Source organism: Rhinatrema bivittatum, chromosome 11 (genome assembly GCF_901001135.1).
Source record: "Rhinatrema bivittatum chromosome 11, aRhiBiv1.1, whole genome shotgun sequence".
NCBI lineage: Eukaryota > Metazoa > Chordata > Amphibia > Gymnophiona > Rhinatrematidae > Rhinatrema > Rhinatrema bivittatum.
The window spans coordinates 1,737,420-1,759,900 of NC_042625.1; the positions used below are offsets into that span (position 1 = coordinate 1,737,420).

The window sequence follows — 22,481 nt, forward strand, 5'->3', positions numbered from 1 at the left end:
CTCGGGTCCAAGGCAGTGCGCAAGGCAACCGCGTCATCAGGACCTGGGGAGGGGTCCTCTTCAGCCCGGAAGCAGGTTCAGGCGCCGAAGGAAAGCGGAGCGCCTAAGGAGAAGCATCCGCTTCGGTCCTTGGTCTGTCCGGGGGACAGCAACTCTTAGTCAGATGAGGGGGAGTCTTCGCCACAGGCTCCTGATAAGGGTCCAGAGGGGGATCAGAATACCCAGCCCCAACCGACCAAGCACGTGGGCTCGCCTCCGGTGGAGGGTGATGACCCCAAGGTGGTTCGCTTGTTCCAGAAGGACTAATTGGGACCCCTTATCCCAGTCATCCTGGAGGAACTGAAAATTGAGGTCCCTCAGGAAGATTCCTGGTTTGGTGCTATGGATCCGGTAATGGTGGGACTCCGCGGTCTTTACCATTTCATTTGTCGGTGTCTGATCTCTTGTTTAGGGAGTGGTACACTCCTGATCTGGGTTTGAAGGTAAGTCGGGCTATGGATAATTTGTACCCGCTTCCAGAGGACGCGCTGGATCTCCTCAGGGCGCCGAAGGTGGATGCTGCTGTCTCAGCAGTGACGAAGTCTACCATCCCAGTGACTGAGCCATGACCTTGAAGGACTTGCAGGACTGCAAGTTGGAGGTCCAGCTCCATCTACAGGACTTCCGTACGGTTCTCCAAGCTATCCTCTTCTCGAAAATTGATTACTGCAATTCCATCCTTATCGGCCTTCCTGCAGTTACTACAAAGCCACTACAAATGATACAAAACTCCGCAGCCAGGATCCTGACCAACACCAGCAGATCCGAACACATCACCCCTATACTTAAGAGCCTACACTGGCTCCCCATTAAGTTCAGGATCCTCTACAAAGTGCTATTATACACAAAACCATCCACTCACAAACAGCACTCAAATTAAATCGCCCTCTACAAGTTCATACAGCCTCCAGACCCATTAGACAAATGTATCTTGGCACCCTTTATGTACCACCAGCCAAGTCTTCAATGAAGAAACGTGCCTTCTCTATAGCCGGTCCCACGCACTGGAACAATCTACCATCAGACCTCCGCCTAGAACCCTGCCTGCGGACATTCAAGAAAAAATTGAAAACATGGCTCTTTACGGAAGCCTTCACTTAAAGTATTTTGCTTTCCTGAAAGGCCCACATTGAAACTGTACTTTTCTCACCTAATACTTGTAATCACATATTACTCCTAACATCCTACGTTCGAGTTTTTATCCAATTCCACCAGTTTAAATAGTTCTCTATTTCCACACAGTTACACCTACTGTTTACCTCTTATTTATTCTTTATTATTATTATTATTTATTGTTATATGCATGTTTACTGTTTGTTTCTATGCATCATGTTTACTGTTTATTGATTTCTGGTTATTAATCTTTGTTCTATGTACACCATATCCATGGTAATTAACAATCTGGTTATATGTAAACCGAAGCGATATGTACCAGTACATGATCTTCGGTATATAAAAGTCTTTAAATAAATAAATAAATAAGATTTTTCGAGGTGTCAGCTTTCGATGTCCGGGCCGCCATATGCAGCACTTTCGTGCAGTGGGCCAGTCTCCGCTGGGTCCAGGATTTGCAGGCAACCGTAGCTCTTTCAGATGCCCAGGCACAGCAGGCCAGATGGTTGGAGGCCGCAGTGGCTTACAGTGCAGATGTGCTTTATGATCTTTTGAGGGCCTCTGGGAGGATGATGGTGTCAGCCTGCCGGCTCTTATGGTTGCGGAATTGGTCGGCCAATGTTTCCTCTAAAGTGCATTTGGGTTCTCTACCCTTCAAAGGGAGACTGCTTTTCGGGCAGCAGTTGGAATATATGATAAAGTCGCTGGGGGAGAGCAAGGTCCATAAGCTGCTGGAGGACAGGCCCAGGACGGGAGGTTCCTTTCCTCAGTGGGCAAGGTTTCGGGGGAATCGACGTTTTCGCTCCTCCAGGTCCACCGGTTTGTCTTTTCGTCAGGGGCAAGGCCGCCAAAATTCGTGGAACCACTCCTTTTGGGGCCAGCGGCCTTCCAGGGAAGGAGCCACCCAGTCTCATGGGGGCCCCAAGTCCTCGCAATGAAGTGCGGCCGGTTCACTCCTCTGTTCCAAGAATTGGGGGCAGGCTGTCCTTATTCCTGGAGGAGTGGGCCACCGGAACATCGGATTAGTGGGTCCTAAGCATAATCAAACACGGCTACGCTTTAGATTTTGCACGTCCGATCTACGACCGCTACATGGTTTCTCCATGCTCTTATCAAAAGCGGCAAGCGGTACAAGAGACTCTGCAGCGCTTACAAGATCTGGGCGCCATCGTTCCGGTTCCTACAGGAGAACTCAGGTGCGGGCGTTACTCCATCTGTTTCATTGTGCCGAAAAAGGAGGGCACATTTCTCCCCATTCTCGACTTGAAGGTCAATCAGACATTGAAGATGCCTCGTTTTCGGATGGAAACTCTGCGCTCGGTGATAACATCCGTGCACAAGGGAGAGTTTCTAGTGTCGTTGGACCTGATGGATGCTTACTTGCACATACCCATCTGTCCAGATCATTAGAAATATCTACAATTTGCGGTCCTTGGACGACATTTTCAATTTTGCACACTTCCGTTCGGCCTAGCGACGGCACCCAGGTTTTTCACCAAGGTGATGGTAGTAGTGGCAGCGGCTCTGCGATGGGAGGGCATACTGGTGCATCCCTACCTGGACGATTGGCTGATTCGCACAAAGTTGGAAGACCTATGCAAAGCGGCGGTCCAGAGGGTACTGCAGAGGCTGACCTCATTAGGCTGGGTGGTCAATCCAGACGAGCCATCTGGTTCCTTCCCAGTCGTTGGAGTTTCTGGGTGCCAGGATCAAATCAGTCTTGGGCAAGGTTTTTCTTACAGAAGAGAGGCTATCCAAGTTGGTTACCCAGGTGGAGTTATTCAGGTCCATGCTTCGACCCAGGGCCTGGGATTACTTACAGGTTCTGAGGTCGATGGCTTCCACACTCGAGCTGGTCCCGTGGGCGTTTGCGCATATGTGTCCTCTTCAATCAGCATTGCTCTCCCGCTGGAGTCCTTTCCCAGCAGTTTCAACTTCGCATACCGCTGAAGGGCTCGGCACGTTCCAGTCTCCACTGGTGGCTTTGTCCAGAACACTTGCATCGAGGAGTGGACTTGGAGATTCCCACATGGATAGTGGTTACTACCGACGCCAGCCTCTCTGGATGGGGAGCAGTATGTCTGGGATCGGTGGTGCAAGGTCAATGGACAAAGATGGAATCCTCCTGGTTGATCCATCATTTGGAGACCAGGGCGGTGCGGTTGGCGTTACAAGCCCTTCTACCTTTAGTAGAGAGGCGGTTGGCGAGGATACTGTCCAACAATGCCACAACTGTGGCTTACATCAATCGTCAGGGAGGAACCAGGAGCCGTCCAGTGGCAGCGGAAGCACGGCTGTTGATTGCCTGGGCAGAGCAACATCTTTACAAGATTGCAGCCTCTCACATCGCCGGGCTGGACAATGTGCAGGCCGATTTTCTCAGTCTGCACCAGTTGGATCTGGGGGAGTGGGAACTCTCTGAGGCTTTTCATCTTCTGTGCAAGCATTGGACCATGCCCTCCATGGATCTCATGGCGAAGTACCGCAATGCCAAGGCTCCTTGATTTTTCAGTTGGCGACGAGAACTAGGAGCGGAAGGAGTAGATGCCCTGGCCAAGGGACATTCTGTTGTACGTCTTTCCGCAGTGGCTGTTGGTCGGAAAAGTGCTGCGCCGAATCGAAGTTCATCCGGGCAAGGTGATTCTAGTGGCTCTGGAGTGGCCACGGTGACCATGGTTTGCAGATCTCCTGTCTAGCAGTTGACGGTCCGCTGAGGTTTCGTCCGTCTTCGAATCATCTGCATCAGGGCCCTGTCTGTTTCGTCGAGGTAGATCGCTTCTGTCTAGCGGCATGGCTTTTGAAAGGCAGAGGTTGAAAACGAGCCAGCGGTTATCACCACGCTCTTGCACTCCCGTAAAACTTCTACCTCCAGAGCCTGCGTTAGAGTTTGGGGAGTGTTCAAATCCTGGTGTTTGGATCGTAAAGTTCGTCCTTCCAGGGCCTCAATTCCGGAGGTTCTGGAATTTCTGCAGGCGGGATTTTCTAAGGGTTTGGCCTTTAATTTCCTGCAAGTTTAGGTGGTGGCGTTAGGTTGTTTTCGAGGTAAAGTACAGGGTGTTACGCTAGCTTCGCATCCAGATGTGGCTCGGTTTCTGAAAGGGGTTAAAAACTTGCGCCCTCCAGTCCGGAATCCCTATCCTTCATGGAAACTTAATTTGGTTAGTATTTCAGAACTCCAGGCTTTATCTTGAAGAGAGCCTTTCTTAAGGATTTCTGAAGCAGGTGTTTCATTGAGAATGGTTCCCTCCTTTCTCCCGAAAGTGGTCTCTGCTTTTCATTTGAATCAGTCAGTGGAGCTTCCTTCCTTCGTGGGTCTGGACTCCTCTACACCAGAGGCCGGAGATTTGCGGCAGCTGGATGTAAAGAGGGTGTTGCATTACCTGGAGGTCATGAACAGTTTTCGTCTTTCGGACCATCTGTTCGTCCTATGAAGTGGACCCAGAAGGGGTCATAAAGCTTTCAAGGCCACTATCGCACGTTGGCTGAAGGAGGCTATTGTTTCGGCATACCTTGTATAGGGTTGTCCAATTCCGGTTGGGCTTAAGGCTCATTCAATGTGCTCGCAATCGACTTCGTGGGCTGAATGTCAACAGGTGGCGCCACAAGAGATTTGTAGGGCAGCTACCTGGAAATCTACACGTACTTTCACGAGACATTATCGACTATGTCCGGGCACCAGAGCCCGGTTCATTCGGAGCTAGTGTCCTCCAAGCGGGACTCTTGCAGTCCCACCCTGGTTAGGGAAGCTTGGGTACATCCCAGGCATCTGGGCTGATCCGGGTACGTACAGGGAAAGGAAAATTGGTTCTTACCTGCTAATTTTCGTTCCTGTAGTACCACGGATCAGCCCAGAGTCCCACCCAGGGAGAGTCCGCTCAGCCGGTGGTTAGCCAATTGTTTGCTGTAAGTTACATAATGCCCCCTTTTCAGGGTAAGGATTCCAGGGCATAGTTTCGTTTTTTCGTCAGTTACATGTTTTTCATTATTTCTGCTCTTTGGGGGGGGGAGGTTGTTCAGGTAAAGTTGTGGTTTTATTATCGTTCTGCTTGGGTACAGTGGAATACTGACAGACTCTAAGTGGCACCTCAGGGGTATACGACAGAGTCCACCAAAACTTCTCTGTCTCTGCCTGCTGGAGGGGAGGTAAAACCCAGGAGTTTGGGCTGATCCGTGGTACTACAGGAACGAAAATTAGCAGGTAAGAACTAATTTTCCTATCTTACTGTTGTCTCAAACATCAGGATCCTCTATCTCTTCGGCACCAGGGAAAGACCGGGCTGAGCACCATAGGAGATCCTGTAAGCATCGTCACCGATTGCTGTTGGCGCATGGCCATCCCAGAGGTAGTGACCGAACTGTTTTGTCGGGGTCCACCAGAGGTCGACCTCTTCGCCTGCCCACACGATCACAAGGTGATGAGGAAAGACTAAAGAGGTTAGGACTTTTCAGCTTGGAGAAGAGACGACTGAGGGGGGATATGATAGAGGTGTTTAAAATCATGAGAGGTCTAGAACGGGTAGATGTGAATCGGTTATTTACTCTTTCGGATAGTAGAAAGACTAGGGGGCACTCCATGAAGTTAGCATGGGGCACATTTAAAACTAATCGGAGAAAGTTCTTTTTTACTCAATGCACAATTAAACTCTGGAATTTGTTGCCAGAGGATGTGGTTAGTGCAGTTAGTATAGCTGTGTTTAAAAAAGGATTGGATCAGTTCTTGGAGGAGAAGTCCATTACCTGCTATTAAGTTCACTTAGAGAATAGCCACTGCCATTAGCAATGGTAACATGGAATAGACTTAGTTTTGGGGTACTTGCCAGGTTCTTATGGCCTGGATTGGCCACTGTTGGAAACAGGATGCTGGGCTTGATGGACCCTTGGTCTGACCCAGTATGGCATTTTCTTATGTTCTTAGGTACTATTCCCTGTTGTCGGGGGCGGGCATCTCCCCTGCAACGCCTTCCCCCTCCTCTGGGGAAGAGGTCTGCTGTACACATACCCCCCTCTCCCGCTCCTCTTGAAGACCCTGCTGAAATTAACAGGACAGAGGGACCATGATCCTCGTGGTGCCCGTTTGGCCCCGACAGGCTTGGTTCCCTCTACTGCAGGACCTGTCGATCAGGCCCCCCCATCCGGTTGGGGACTGTGCCCAATCTGATCACGCAGAACCAGGGCACCCTGCGCCATCCAAAACTTTGAGCAAGGGCCCTGAGGGCTTGGATGTTCAGCACCTAGTCTTTCAGCCCTTGGCCCTCTCGGACAGCGTCTCTCAGGTGCTTGTAGCTTTGAGGAAACCTTCCACCAGAAAGTCCTATAGCTCGAAATGGAGAAGATTCTCTGTCTACTGTGTGGGGCAGGGTTTGGATCCATTCTTATGCTCCCTTCCCTAGCTGTTGGACTACCTGTGGCACTTTTCCGAGTCTGGGCTTCAAAGCAGCTCAGTCAGGGTCCATCTCAGCACTGTGAGTGTGTATCATCGAGGCGTCGCTGGCACACCCATATTGGTACAGCCTTTAGTAGGTCGCTTTATGAGGGGTCTGCTCCAGCTGAAGCCTCCTCTTCGACCTCCTATTGCGGCCTGAGACCTTAACATTGTCCTGGTGTGGTTCATGCGGCCTCCTTTTGAGCCACTGCGTTTTGTGACGTGAAGTCCTCACCTTGGTTCTTTCACGATCATGTGGTCTTGCGGTCACACCCTAAGTTTCTGCCTAAGGTTGTGACTGATTTACACCTCAATCAGACCATTCTTTTACCCACCTTCTTTCCCAGGTCTCATTCCCACCCAGGGGAACGGGTTCTTCACTCTCTGGACTGCAAGAGGGCCCTGGCATTCTATTTAGATCGCACAGCCAGTCAGACAGTCCACTCAGCTCTGTGTCCTTGGACACCAACAGGTTGGGAGTGGTGGTGGTGGGTAAGCAGACTTAATCCAACTGGATGGCAGATTGCAGCACCTTCTGCTATGCACAAGCAGGCCTTCCGCTGGCCGGCAGGGTTAAAGCTCACTCTGTGCGGGCCATGGCAACGTCTGACACTCATCTGTGATCAGTCCCCGTTGTTGAGATTTGCCGGGCCAGCCAATGGAGTTCTCTTCACACGTTTGCGGCTCATTACTGCTTGGATAAGGATGGGAACAGTGCCTTTGGTCAATCCATCCTGCGCAATCTATTCCAGACCTGAACCCAACTCTTCCAGCTTAGTAACCCTGGTGGAAGCCAGTCTGTCCCCTGCCGACCAACAGCATTGCAGTTGTTGTGCCTGTTGGTACCTTGTTCGGTAACTGTTGGTCTCACGGAGACAGTCTGGAGTTTGGTACTCGACCACTTGTGAGGACTACCATCCTGCTTGTCCTGGGAGAAAACACAGTTGCTTATCTGTAACAGGTATTCTCCTAGGATAGCAGGATGTTAGTCCTCAGGAATCCCGCTCGCCACCCCACAGAGTTGGGTTCTCCTTCCGGTTTGTTTTTCGCTCGTATTTTTTCTTTGGTACGAGACTGAAGGGGGACCTCACGCGGATAGCAGCATGCTGGGCATGCTCAGTGTGCTAGTCAAAGCTAGAAACTTTGACAAAAGTTTTCCGTGCCGGGCTCCATCTCATGTCACCCACTTGGGAGGACTAACATCCTGCTATCCTAGGAGAACACCTGTTAAAGGTAAGCAACTGCGCTTTCCCTTCTCTCTACTCTGAGCAAGCCCTTCCAACCTCATTGGCCCAAAAGTTTGTTCTGACTCCTTTTGCTTTGCTTTGAGTCTATGGATTACCTGTATTGATGCTTCCTGTTCCTACCCCAAATCAGTCCAGACAAGTGGGTTTTGCATCCCTAATAGCAGATGTAGGCAGAGAACGGAAAGCTTTTCAGACACTACTACTTAACTGAAGGTTCCATCTGTAGTCCCTCAATATTTCTCTGTCTCCAGTAGATGGTAGAGGTGCAAACCTGCTATCTAGCCAAAAAAAGACTAGAGAAGGAGAAGACATTAGCCGAGCACACCATTTAGCCCCTGTTTAGCCACGCGTTTTGAACACGCTATTATTACCCCTCATACTGTTGGTGAGCCTATTAGTGTTCTGGGGGAATAACTGAAAGTAAAATGTGTGGCCAAGCCACACATTTTACTCTCAGAAATTAACACCTGGCCTTGAAAGCACCGGGAAAGTACCGTGAAAAGTGTACAGAAAAGCAGAAAAAAATGCTTTTCTGTACACCCTCCAAATTTAATATCATAGCGATATTAAGTCGGAGGCACCAAAAATACAAAAAACCCCCAATCTGCCCACCAGTCAGCGGGTATGAAAATGGACACTCAATTTTGCCAGCGTCCGTTTTCCGAACCCGTGGTTATCAGCGGGTTTGAAAACACGCTGGTAAAATTAAGCGTCAGTTGGACCCACTGATAGCTGCTGCTTACGCTAATAAGGAAGCACTAGGGACGCGCTAGTGTCCCTAGCGCCTCCTTATTAGTGCGCACCTAATTTGAATACAAAATCGTGTGCCCAGAAGAGGTGCTTGGATGCGCATTGGGAGAGGGGGCGCTCAACTCGGCGCACCGGCTCTCCTGCACGTCTTATTGCATCTGCCTGAAGGAAAAGATTAGAGGTGTTAGGTTCTTTCGTGGGCCATCTTTCAGGGCGAGCAGGGGGTTGGCAATCCTTGTTTGGCTTTAGCCCACAGCATCCAGGGGTCAGAAAGCCAGGGGTCCTGGTTCCTCCTTCCCCTGAGATCTTCTTCCCCAAGTCTTCAGTCAGATACCAGCACAGGAAGTAAATCTTTTATTCTGGGGTTTTTTTTTTTTTTTGTCTGTGTCTTTAAGAAAAAAAAAAGGAAGTTTTGCAGCATAGGTCCTGCTGGCATTGCAGGCTGCTGCTCAAGGGATTGAAGAAGTTGGTGAGCGGTGCTATGTTGATTTCGGGGCAGTTACTGAGGTGACCCGTGCTGCAGCATTTGTAAGTTTGGAATAGCAGGCAGACTGAGCCATCTGTGCTCCCTAATGGCGCCAATTTCAGAGCGTGCCAAAATTTGTCGGGCCTGTGGCGGCAGCCGCTCTGTTTAATTTGGCTGCATTTTGTTCTGATTGTGCCACGGGGGGAGGGACCCTCCTTGGGGCTGGCAGCTGACAGAAGTTCTCCCCAATCCCAGGGTCCTGTCACAGAGGCCTCCAGGAGAGGATTTGCTGCGACAGGCAGGCGGGCTGCACATGGCAGGAAGCAGGTGCCTTTTCATGAGCCTCGAGATTCCCCTCCCACTTTGTCTCTGGCAGTGCAGGGTTGAGGATCAAGAGGAGGAAGTCCTGGAGGCGCCAGATTGTGGAGGAATTCTCCACAAATTTGTTTTACTCCTGCACAAGACCTATTTGACCAGAAAAGGTGCAGTGGTAAACGGCTTCTGAGTCAAAAGTTGCAGCAAAATTCAAAAAGGTCTAAAGGATCCCCAGCCAAGAGTTTGGGGGACTACTCCACCAGTTAGGTCTTAGTCATCCTACTGGATATGGGGATTTGGATGATTCAGAGGATTTGCAGGATGATCCATGTGAAGATCTGGCAGGTGTTGATCCTGGAGATGATCTAAGGCAGTATTGGTGATTGTCAAACCCAGAGAAGATACCAGTTGAGGAGGAGAATGACCCGTGTGTGGTCTGGCTGTTCTGCAAGGAAGAGTTGAGACCCAATATTCCCCATGTCTTGGAGGAACTGGGGCTTAAGGTGCTGCAGGAGGAATCTGATAATGGAGTAGATCAGTTCTGGATAGCCTTCGATGTTCCCCAAAGGTTTTTCTGTTCCCCAAGAATGTTAAGAAGCTGATTAACTGGGAGTGGAATGCTCCGGAAGCTGTTCTTAAAGTAGCCAGGATGATGGCAAAGTGTTATCCTTTAACCAAGGATATTTTACAGCTTTTGGTGCTGCCCAAGGTGGTAGATGCTTCAGTGTTGGCGGTCACCAAGAAGACAACCATCCCGGTATGGGGTCAGCAGTGCTAAAGGATGCTCAGGACCAGAAACTGGAAGTTTATTTGAAGATGTTTGAGGTCTCTGTCTTAAGCCTTCGAGCAGTGATCTGTGGTAGCCTGCTTGCACTGAGTGCAGAAAGCCCAGCAGAAAGCTGGGTGTTTATCTGGTGATTCTAAGCAGGCAGCTGGAGTTGTATATGTTGCCAACGCGCTATATGATTTGATCCAGGAGTATGGTATCAGCGGGATCAGCACGATTTCTGCTGTGGAATTGGTTAGTGAATGTGTGGTCCAAGTCTCAGCTCTGCAATCTTCCCTTTTAAAGGAAAGCTGCTATTGGGAGATGACCTGGAGCAGTTAATGAAGGAGTTGGGGGAGTCAAAGGGAAACAAATTGCCAGAGGATAAGAAGAGTGTCGGGGAAACCTTTCTTGTTCGTTCTCATTTCTGGGATGTGAGACATTTACATCCCAACAAGAGTACTTTTGGTGAATTTGCAGAAGCAAGGATTGGGAAGGCATTGGTTCTTTCGGGGTTCTCAAAGACCTTCCAGAAAAGGTTCCAATCAGGATACCGGAGGTCATAAGTCCTCGCAATGAAGTCAAATTGGTCCACTCTCCAAAGGAAGCGGTCAGGGGACACCTGACATTTTACAGAGGCATGGACTTTGCTCACCTCAGACCAGTGGGTTCTAGAGGTGATAAGAGATGGCTGTATGTTAGAATTTTCTCACCCTGTCAGGGAAGCCTTCATGGAATCTCATTGCATATCCTTAAGCAAGCGAGAGGTGGTACTGGATACATTGCTTCAGCTTCAGAGGTTAGGTGCGATTGTTCCGGTGCCGGAAAAGGAGCAAGGTCAAGGGATGTACTCTACTTACTTTGTGGTTCCCAAGAAGGAAATTATCTTTCGGCTCATTCTCAATCTGCAGAGAGTCAATGCAGTGCTGCAGGTTCTGCGTTTTCGTATGGAGACGCTGTGAACAGTGATAACGGTAGTTCATCTGGGAGAATTTCTGGTCTCATTGGATTTAACGGAGGCCTATAATCACATCCCCATACGCACGGAGCATCAGAGATTTCTTTGTTTCATGGTGCTAGGTCAGCATTTCCAGTTTTGGGCTTTGCCTTTCGGATTAGCAACAGCTCTGCGGACTTTCACGAAGGTGATGGTAGTGGTGACAACTGCGTTGTGAATGGAAGGTGTTCTGGTTCACCCTTATCTGGATGAATGGCTTATTCAAGTGAAGTCAGAAGTAGAATGTTGCCGATCGGTTCAGAGGGTGCTGGAGATGTTGCATTCATTAGGCTGGGTGGTGAACTTAGCAAAGCGTAATCTTGCTGTGAGCCAGTCTTTGAAGTATTTGGGGGTGAGATTTGACACTTTTGCAGTCACAGGTAGCCCATCTGTTATATATGCCAGTGCCCAGGGCCTGGGATTACCTGCAGGTTCTGAGTTCTATCGCATCTACCCTAGATTTAGTTCTATGGACCTCTGCTCATTTGCGTCCACTTCAGAGGGCACTTCTGTCCCATTGGGATCCATTTGTTGGAGGAGTTTCATCGATAAGGGGAATGGAACAGCTCCCCTATGAGGAAAGACTAAAGAGGTTAGGACTTTTCAGCTTGGAGAAGAGACGGCTGAGGGGGGATATGATAGAGGTGTTTAAAATCATGAGAGGTCTAGAACAGGTAGATGTGACTCGGTTATTTACTCTTTCGGATAATAGACTAGGGGGCACGCCATGAAGTTAGCATGTGGCATATTTAAAACTAATTGGAGAAAGTTCTTTTTCACTCAACGCACAATTAAACTCTGGAATTTGTTGCCAGAGGATGTGGTTAGTGCAGTTAGTATAGCTGTGTTTAAAAAAGGATTGGATAAGTTCTTGGAGGAGACATGCATTACCTGCTATTAATTGAGTTGACTTAGAAAATAGCCATTGCTATTACTAGCAATGGTAACATGGAATAGACTTAGTTTTTGGGTACTTGCGAGGTTCTTATGGCCTGGATTGGCCACTGTTGGAAACAAGATGCTGGGCTTGATGGACCCTTGGTCTGACCCAGTATGGCATGTTCTTATGACCCTTACTGCTGCTGGGGTCTCCAGATCCAGTTTCTGGTGGCTGTCGCAACCCATTTTGGAGAAGGGTGTGGATCTGGAAATCCTGGTCTGGGTAGTGGTGACCACGGATGCCAGTCTCAGAGGCTGGGAGACAGTCTGTCAAGGGCAGAAGGCCCTGAGGCGGTGGTCGCCAGTAGAGGTGACCTGGTCTATCAATCGCTTGGAAACTAGGGCAGTTTGCACTGCATTGGTGTTCTTTCCTCAGATGTGGAGTCGATTGGTGAGAGCTTTCTCAGAAAATGCGACAATGGTGGCAAATGTCAATTATTGAGGTGGGATGAAGAGTCGAGAAGTGACTGGAGCCCAGAAATTATTTGTCTTGGCGGAGCAGTACCTACAAGGGATTGCAGCATCTCATGTTGCAGGAGTAGACAATGTACAGGCAGATTATCTCTGCAGACAGCAGTTGGACCCAGGAGAATGGGAGTTGTCAGTGGAGGCCTTGGAACTCATCCGGGCCAGATGGGGCAATCTCCGATGGACTTGATGGCATTGTGTAACATTGCCAAAAGCAAGGAGATTCTTCAATCGCAGAAGTCAGGAGCTGAAGGGATCCACACTCTGGTTCTACCATGGCCAATGGGGATTCTGCTGTACATGTTTCCTCCATGGCCTCTTGTAGGGTGGATCTTATGGAACATAGTGACATCCAGGCAGGGTGGTGGTGGCGCCAGAGTGGTCGCGGTGACCGTGGTTTGCGGGGCTGTCCACGACAAGATGAAGCAGATCTATCAGGTTGGCTTATCTTCAAGGTCTGCTCAGACAAGGACCTATCTTCTCGGATCGGGTGGATCACTTTTGTCTCACGGCTTGGCTTTTGAGAGGAGACATTTAAGATCAAAAGGATATTCTGAGTCTGTTGTTATTACATTGCTTCAGGCATGGAGACCTGCCAAGTCTTATGTCAGGGTGTAGGGAATGTTTGAGTCGTGGGTGCGCCATACATCCTAGCCTATTTATTTATTTATTTATTTATTTATTTATTTAGGGTTTTTATATACCGACATTCTCGATATAAATATCAAATCAGGTCTGTTTCCATAGAACAAAACTGTCGCGGGTAAGGCGTTACATTAAACAGAGTTTTGAACAAAAGAACGTAAATCATTAAATATTAAATATAAAATAGACAACAATAATTCATCAAATAACATGAATAAATGATAAGATTAGCTACAAATAATTTTTACAGCAGAGCTTGACTAAGGACCTCACCTATAATTCACTGCAAGTACAGGTGGCAGCCTTGGGATGTCTTCGGGGAAAGTTGTAAGGAAAGCTGTTATTATCTCAGCTGGATATCATTTGATTTCTCAAGGGAGCCAAGCATTTACGATCTCCAGTGCGGAGGATATGTCCTCCTTGGAACTTAAACTTGGTATTGTGGGGTGTTTGAGGACCTCTGAGGTGCTGCAGAAGGTGTCATTGAAGGATCTTACTTTAAAAGCAGTGGGTTTTTTGGTAGCGATTTGTTTGGCCAGAAGAATTTCTGAACATCAGGCTTTGTCCTGTAGTGTAGAGAACCATTTCTGCGGCTTTCAGGCTATGGTGTATCGCTGTGGATGGTTCCCTCGTTATTGCTGAAGGTTGTTTCGTCGTTCCACCTCAGCCAGATGGCAGAGCTTCTGGCTTTCCCGAGTTTGGCTGTGGAGAGACAGCAGGCAAGGGACTCACTTCCTGGATGTTTGTCGGACTCTGTGATATCTCAAGGTCACTAATAGCTACTGGCTGTCAGATCACCTCTTTGTCTTGTTTGGAGGTGCAAAGAAAGAAACTAAGGCTTCTAAAGCCACCATTGTTCATTGGATGAAGGAAACTATTTTTTGACCTATATGTAAGGGTCGGACAGTCCCGGAGGGATTGCAGGCGCATTTGACTAGAATGCAGGCAACTTCCTGGGCAGATTGCCAATTGGTGTTGCCACAGGAGATTTGTAGTGCAGCCATTTGGTCCTCACACCAGGCATTATCGTTTGGATGTGCGAACGGATCTTTCGGGTTCCTGCCCTGTGTAGGGCAGACATCCTATATATTAGGTATCTCCTAATCATGGACACCACACCAAGTCCTTTTTTAAGACTCTGCAACGGAACAACTATCTTTGAGTTCAAAAAATGCATTTCTATATATATATTTGGCACTGTTAATACGCCTTTATTCTACATTAAATAGTTATACTGCTTATATTAAATAATATAATTTTTATGTATTACCAGTTAAACTATAATTTATTTTATCACTATGTTAAATTGTCATCTAGTTAAATTGTCATCTAGTATTACCAGTTAAACTATAATATTTATTTATCACTATGTTAAATTGTCATCTAGTTATATTGTTCCATATGTTCTACTGTTCTATGTAAAGCTCCGCTCTCTGTTGGGCAGTCCATTGTTTTATGTAAACCGGAGTGATTTGTAGTCCCTACAAGAACTTCGGTATATAAAAATTAAAAATAAATAAATAAATAAATAAATAGGGGAACTTGGGTACATCCCACTTGTCTGGACTGATTTGGGGTATGAATAGGAAAGAAAAATTTGGATTTTACCTGCTAATTTTCATTCCTGGAATACCCCAGATCAGTCCAGAGACCCATCCCCTGGATTCCAAAAGACTATTATTGGAGTTACTTCCTTAGAGCAGAAATTAGCTTCTGTCCAAAAGTTCCAACTATATACAAAGAGTTTTTCTGTGTCCTTGGATGTGAGTTTCTATGTCTGCCCTAGGCGGGGTGGTGGTTACTTGAGTTGATTGGCTCTACATTGGCTTCGGTACAGGTCAATACTGAGGGACTGCAGATGGCACTCTCGGTTAAGTAGCAGTACCTCCAACTGCTGGTAGGGATGCTAACTCACTTGTCTGGACTGATCTGTGGTATTCCAAGAATGAAAATTAGGTAAGAACCAATTTTCCTATTCTCTTTCAGTTTACGATAAAGCCTTTGGATAAAAAGATTGATGTCTTCAAGTTTAATTCCTCAAAGCTCCGTGTAAATAAACTGGTGAGTGTACTAAACCAATGATTTGTGTCTACTCTGTACCAGAAGCAGATATGCCTCTTGTAGTGGTTCCCAAACCTGTCCTATTTACTCCACAGCCAATTAGGTTTTTCATTTATCCACAATAAGAATATAAGAAATACCATACTGGGTCGACCAGAATTCAACAAGCCCAGCATCCTGTATCTGACAGTGACCAATCCGGGTCACTTGAAGTACCCAACAGATCCTAATGGAGAGAGCCATTTCCTGATGTTCACTCTCAGTTCCTTGAAAATAGGAGATAGCATTCCTTAGCCATACCTGACTAATAGTAGTTAATGGACCTGTCTTCTAGAAACTTATCCAAAACTTTTAAAACCCAGCTTTCTTAGAGGACAAGCAGAATGGTAGTCATCACACATGGGTGACATCATTTGATGGAGCCCCGGTCTGGAACTTTGATCTCAAAGATTCTAGAACTTTCAGGCATGCCCTGCTGAGCATGTGCAGCTGTACTTATAAGCCTGCTCCCTGTACTTATAAGCCTGCTCCCTAGGCAGAGTCCCAGAGTGTCTTTTTTTTTTTCTTCTGTAGAGCCATGTGGTCACAGGAGCCGTATATGTCATGGTATTCAGTTTTGCTTTCTCCTCACAGTTTTTGTAAGTGATTTTTTTTTTCCAAGAGCTGCAGCTGTTTTTCTTCCCCTTACTGTATGTTAGTTTATATATATTTTTTTTTCTTTTCCTTTTTTCCTCCTCTTTCCACTATCTGCCAGCTGCATAGCAGGCTTTAGTCACTGTGCAGCCTGACAGAATCTAATGCTATCCGTTATTAAATACTGCACCTGTAGTTTTGATATGTTTCCTCTCCTTGCTCTGTTTTTTAACCTTTGTGAAGTGCTGGCAGGACTGACAAAATGCAGTCTGTGGGTGATCCGTGTAGGCCGCTGAGCCTGGGGACTTGCCTGAGTCCTACATGGGCAGAAGTTCCATGTCATTTCTTCGATCGATCTTCATTGATGGAGGTTCAGACAGCAGGATGTCAAGGACCACACCATTCCTTGGGTGGGGGGAGTTCATCCTCCCCACATACAAAGGAACTAGTCGCCGTGGGCAGGAGCCCTGGATGACATAGCCTTCCCTCCTGTTTGCTTGTGATGGCATTGCACTCTCCTTGTGAGAGAGGGCAAGCAACTTGCTGCCTCATCTTCAGTACCATGCCCAGTAACAGTTGCACGCGCATGTCTGTGACCAGTGCACTGATCTGACACATTGATGTCAGGACCGCTTTGGAGACCAGGACTGCCATTGAGCATCATGATCACCCTTGAAGCCATCAAGGTGCATGATCGCCCTCTATGCCTTAAGGGCCTTCTGTGACATAGGTATCTGTGGACTCTATGCACCGGAGTCATTGAGTGCCTTGGGCCTCGATGTGGGGGAGTAGCAGCACCAACCTCTAGTGTTGGGGACCAGGATTGCCATCGAGCACCATGATTTCCCCCCCCCCCAAACGCCATTGGAGCTGCCCTCAGGGCCATCAATACCATTGATGCCCTCGATCCCATCGAGGTGAGTGACCTTGTTGCAGTGCATGGCCTCGAGGCCATCGCGGTGTGGAGCTGCCTCAATACCCTTCATGCTATCAAAGTGCGGGGCCTACATGGAGGACATTGGGTGTGTTAGCCAGCGATGCCATTCATTGCTGCTCTCGACTGTCGAGCACCATCAGAGGCATTGGTATCGCCATTGAGCAACTTAGTTGCTCTCGAGTCTATCGACTACTGGGGCATGAGAGCCCTCGAGTTCTACTGAAGCCCTCGGGCAACAGGGGTTTCGACCTTGGACAGACTTGGAGCTGTTGGATGCCGGATTCTCCAACTACTCAAGGCATCCTGGAGCACTGAGGCATCCAGGGGTAGTGTTCCGGTGCCTACTGCTATCGGGCACCATGGATGCTGATGATCTCGGGGGCCTTGAGCCGATGGAATCAAGGGGCATTTGAGGCCTCACCTGGCTTCATGCACCATCAGTGCTAATGAGAGCTAGCATAGCTAACGTCAGCCATAGCCACTGATGAGGGATGCCATCGAGCTTGCAGCATCGACAACCTCTGACATATAGGTGAGCCAAGGGAGAACTGTAGATGGCGCTAGCAGTCATTGGTTCCTTTGGGCACCAATGAAGTGTGTTGGGGCTGCAGAATCTCTGCTGCAGACACCCCTGGCATCCTCTGTACCGCCGGTCCATCGATGCCTTCGGGCACCTGGGCCTCTGTGCCACCGGGCTCTTGATGTCTGCAGACACCTATGGCACTGGGGATGGTGCTATATACCATCTAACTGATCAAAATACATGAAGAACTGTCAGAGTCTCTGGGTGCTGCATCATTTGGTGCCATTGATGTGATCCATTGTCTGAGTACTATGGGCCCTATGGATGCTGTCACCATGGTGGGCAGTAGTGGATGTGGTCAGGTGCTGCAGGACATGACCACAGAGCACCAGGGGCACCATCAGTCAGCATGGACTTCACTGCTGCCGATCCATAAGGGAAACTGTGGTGAGTCATTCCCGACTCAATCTCAAGGGCTGTGTCCAGCTTCTTGGACTGTTAGCAGAACAGGGGGTACCATGGGGGTGATGCCATAGATCGCCACCCACCACCATGCCATAATCTGAGCCCAGTGGTACTGGGGAGCCATCTGCACACTGTTCCTATCCACTCCATTGGGAGTTACTGTGACAGTGGAGTGCAGCATGCGCGGTTGGGTACAGCGGGGCATCTACTCTAAGCATCTTGGCGTTGGCAAGCAGCATTTTCCCTGCCTGTGCAGTACACACCCATGCCAGGGTTCTGCCATCATCACGCCATGGTATCAACCTCTTCAACTGTTCTGTAACTAGGGAGGAAGGTGCCATCACACAGTCTGATTGCTTTTTGGCAGTACACTGCCACGGACTCTTAACAGGTGGTGCTCGGTCCTAGCTGTGCTGTGGGATTCTACCTACAAGCACAGAGAGAGGATTTGTAGGTGTGCTGCCATACATAGGTTGGGACACCACTGTATGAGTACTAGTTAGCGTGCTTTTACAGCAGAGGATGCTATTCTTCCAGTTACCTTCTACTGTATGGGGGTGGGTGTGTGTGTTTCCCTCATGGCGAGCACAACAGGTTGTGCGCTGCAGCCACAGGACTGACTTAAAACTGTGTCCGTGGTCAAACTCCTGCGGGAGTGGATACCAGGAGGGTAATGTCAGGAGTCTTGCTCAGAAGAGGAATGTCTTTCGACCCCTTCCGTGTTAGAAATCCTCTTTATGGGAAAGTCCCTGGGGCTCTGTCTCTTGCTGGTTTATCGCTGAAGTGGAGCCTCGATTCTTTTCTTTTCGATCTGTGTATCTCCTTGTAGGCCAGGACCAGGGGACAGCAGCGGTGATCATTGGACTGTTTTTACTGGGGTCCCTCCATTAAATACTGTGGTAGCCTACCCCATCTTAGGGTGGCAGATTTGTTGCTTCTGAACCTAGTCGATCAGTGACTGTAACTCAACTCTCACGGTTTTTCAGGATCATGAGGCCCTGATTCCCATTGCTTTCCTGTCCCTTCAGGAAGGGGAGATATGACTGGGTTTGCAGGGCAATCCTTATGGGTCCCCATCTGGATGCTTGGCTGCCCACCCTTACAAGGGGTGTCCCTTGTTCATTTCCCAAAGGAGGGATGTCACTGCTTCTGATTTGGCAAGCACTCTCGATTCCTCGTGGAATCCAAGAGCCGGTCAGGCGGTAGCGCTCTTCTTAGGTCATCCTAATGCCCAGCAGGTCTAGTTCGCAAGGGAGCTATTCCAGATTTGGTCTCCCCGTCATACTAGGAGTCTCTGCTTCAGGGTAGCTCCCCAGTGAAGACTAGTGCCTGTCCAGGAGTCACCTTTGATACCTGCTGAGCTTAATGGGTGTTTTATATGGAGGGCCACTATTGCTAGTCATTCTCGCCTGTCAGATCGTACCTTAGTGAGGAGGGTTTGTCCATCTAATTGGCAAATATGCCTTTCAATTTATCGCCATATCCATGAGTGAGGGAGTAGGGGGACAAAGGATCCTGCAACAGAGATATTACTTTTTAGTTGCAGTGGCTTGAGGATAGCAGTGCTGGATCATGCATTGTTCCATTTACTGGACTGCATGCTTCCTTGGGGGAAATATATCATGGTGGAGGTATTAATACCTAAGCCAAGTTCATGGGCAATCTGTTTAGAGATCACTCTGACCCTGCCCTGGTTCCTTTAGGGTTTCCAGGCCAGTGAAGAAATCCTGTTTGACAAGGGTTTGCACTTACGGTACCCTGGCTTCCTGTCTCGTGGTGGAGTGTTTCTGGATTTCTTCCCTGGAAGATTTCCCTCTGTTTCAGCTGTTCCAAGCAGGCTGAGGGCTCTATCTTGGTGGATAACTCCCTACTGGAATCGGCGGTCAGTTATTCACTTGGCGTTGAGATGTACAATATAGCAACTTGTTCTTAGCCCTGCAGTTTAGCAGTCTGCCTCCTTGTGTTCTTCATGCCTTCTGACCCTGCCATTGTTGCTGATTATTCTTCCAAGTGTTGCTTTGTTTTTTCTGTCTATTGTGCCTGACAGCTGAACATAGGCACACTTCTGCAGATGCATTCTGTCCTTCAGATGCCAGTGGACCGCAATTTCTTTCTGGGGAGCTCTCAGTTGTCTTGTAACAACGAAAACTAAAAAGTCATGGGATAGGAGGCGATGTCCTTTCGTGGATTACAAACTGGTTAAAAGACTAGAAACAGAGTAGGATTAAATGGTCAATTTTCTCAGTGGAAAAAGGTAAACAGTGGAGTGCCTCAGGGATCTGTACTTGGACCGGTGCTTTTCAGTATATGTATAAATGATCTGGAAAGGAATACGAGGAGTGAGGTTATCAAATTTGCAGATGATACAAAGTTATTCAGAGTAGTTAAATCACAAGCAGATTGTGATACATTACAGGAGGACCTTGCAAGACTGGAAGATTGGGCATCCAAATGGCAGATGAAATTTAATGTGGACAAGTGCAAGGTGTTGCATATAGGGAAAAATAACCCTTGCTGTAGTTACAAGATGTTAGGTTCCATATTAGGAGCTACCACCCAGGAAAAAGATCTAGGCATCATAGTGGATAATACTTTAAAATCATCGGCTCAGTGTTCTGCAGCAGTCAAAAAAGCAAACAGAATGTTAGGAATTATTAGGAAGGGAATGGTTAATAAAATGGAAAATGTCATAATGCCTCTATATCGCTCCATGGTGAAACCACACCTTGAATACTGTGTACAATTCTGGTCGCCACATCTCGAAAAAAGATATAGTTGCGATGGAGAAGGTACAGAGAAGGGCAACCAAAATGATATGGAACAGCTTCCCTATGAGGAAAGGCTGAAGAGGTTAGGGCTGTTGAGCTTGGAGAAGAGACGGCTGAGGGGGGATATGATAGAGGTCTTTAAGATCATGAGAGGTCTTGAACGAGTAGATGTGACTCTGTTATTTACACTTTCGAATAATAGAAGGACTAGGGGGCATTCCATGAAATTAGCAAGTAGCACATTTAAGACTAATCAGAGAAAATTCTTTTTCACTCAACGCACAATAAAGCTCTGGAATTTGTTGCCAGAGGTTGTGGTTAGTCTAGTTAGTGTAGCTGGGTTCAAAAAAGGTTTGGATAAGTTCTTGGAGAGAAGTCCATTAACGGCTATTAATCAAGTTTACTTAGGAATAGCCACTGCTATTAATTGCATCAGTAGCATGGGATCTTCTTAGTGTTTGCATAATTGCCAGGTTCTTGTGGCCTGGTTTGGCCTCTGTTGGAAACAGGATGCTGGGCTTAATGGATCCTTGGTCTGACCCAGCATGGCAATTTCTTATGTTCTTATGTTCAGTCTTCATCAAAGAGTCCTTGTTTACATCTCTAGACTTTTTCCTGAATCCAGGAGGTTCTAGATCTACTGTTATTGTCGGGGTTTACTGATCTGAAACCCTGCCTGTAATGTTTTCCATGATGCGGACTATGTTTCTGACACTCTCATCACTCCCCTGTCTTAGTTGCCTCTGCTACGCATCGGGGTTTTGCCTCTGTCTTTTCTATGGTTTATTTTTTTCTGTTTTTGTTTTGTAGAACCCAACTCTTTTCCTGCCTAAAGCCCCTTGTGGGTTGGCTGCCTCAAGGCAAAAGGGAAGAGAGGTGGTGCTTACAGCACCGTGAGGTTTCCCACTTTGACCTGCTCGGACAGCCTGTAGCTTTTCCTGAGACTTAGTTTTTGGGTACTTGCCAGGTTCTTATGGCCTGGATTGGCCACTGTTGGAAACAGGATGCTGGGCTTGATGGACCCTTGGTCTGATCCAGTATGGCATTTTCTTATGTTCTTATGCTTACTTGTAACAGGTGTTCTTCAAGTACAGCAGGATGTTAGCCCTCATGGAAACCCACCTGCTTCCCCTGGGAGTTGGTTTCTTTTTGTATGAGCTATATCATGGAGTAAGGGACTCTGCCTAGGGGGACAGGTGATAATTACAGCTGCACATGCTCAGTAGGGCATGTTTGAAAGTTCTAGAATCTTTGAGATCAAAGTTCCGGATCGGGGCTCCATCCGATGATGTCACCTATGAGTGAGGACTAATATCCTGCTGTCCTAGGAGAACACCTGTTACAGGTAAGCAACTCTGCTACGCTACTGGCTATAAATATGCAGTAACATTGAAATTCTTCTGTTAGCCAATAGATTGTGCTACAGACACCTTTAGGCTGTCCTTCAGAGACTGAGCAGCTTCTCAGTAACCACCTTCATTAAACTGAAGTGCCACAGCACAAGGCCAGCACACTGTTACCTGTAGACTGTGGGGTAGATTTTCAAAAAACGCGAATAGGCGTACTTTTGCTGGCGCATCAGGCGCCAGCAAAAGTACGCTGGATTTTAGTAGATACGCGCGGCTCCGCTAAAATCCTGGATCGGCGCGCGCAAGGCTATGAATTCTGTATAGCCGCGCGCGCCGAGCCGCGCAGCCTACCCTCGTTCCCTCCGAGGCCGCTCCGAAATCGGAGCGGCCTCGGAGGGAACTTCCTTTTGCCCCCCCTTACCTTTGTCGGGGGATTTACGCCTCCCAGAGGGAGGCGTAAATCCCCGCGCACCAGCGGGCCGCTAGCGCGCCGGGCCGCGACCTGGGGGCGGGTCCGGAGGGTGCGGCCACGCCCCGGGCCCGCCCCCGAAACGCCACGACGACCGGGCCCGCCCCCC

General features: G+C 48.2%; 1 protein-coding gene across 6 annotated transcripts in view; it reads left to right on the forward strand.

Annotated features, from left to right (window-relative positions):
• Positions 1-22,481, forward strand: part of NF2 (neurofibromin 2) — a 221,335-nt gene that overhangs the window by 36,894 nt on the left and 161,960 nt on the right. For 5 of the 6 annotated variants that reach the window (XR_003859163.1, XM_029619386.1, XM_029619384.1 and 2 more), the window contains exon 10: positions 15,154-15,228. The exons of the other annotated variant lie outside the window; for it this stretch is intronic. Coding sequence is in view for 4 of the 5 variants with exons in the window: in XM_029619386.1 (XP_029475246.1) it covers positions 15,154-15,228 (75 nt within the window). In the remaining variant the exon portion in view is untranslated. The remainder of the gene's footprint in view (positions 1-15,153; positions 15,229-22,481) is intronic. 6 annotated transcript variants of the gene reach the window in all.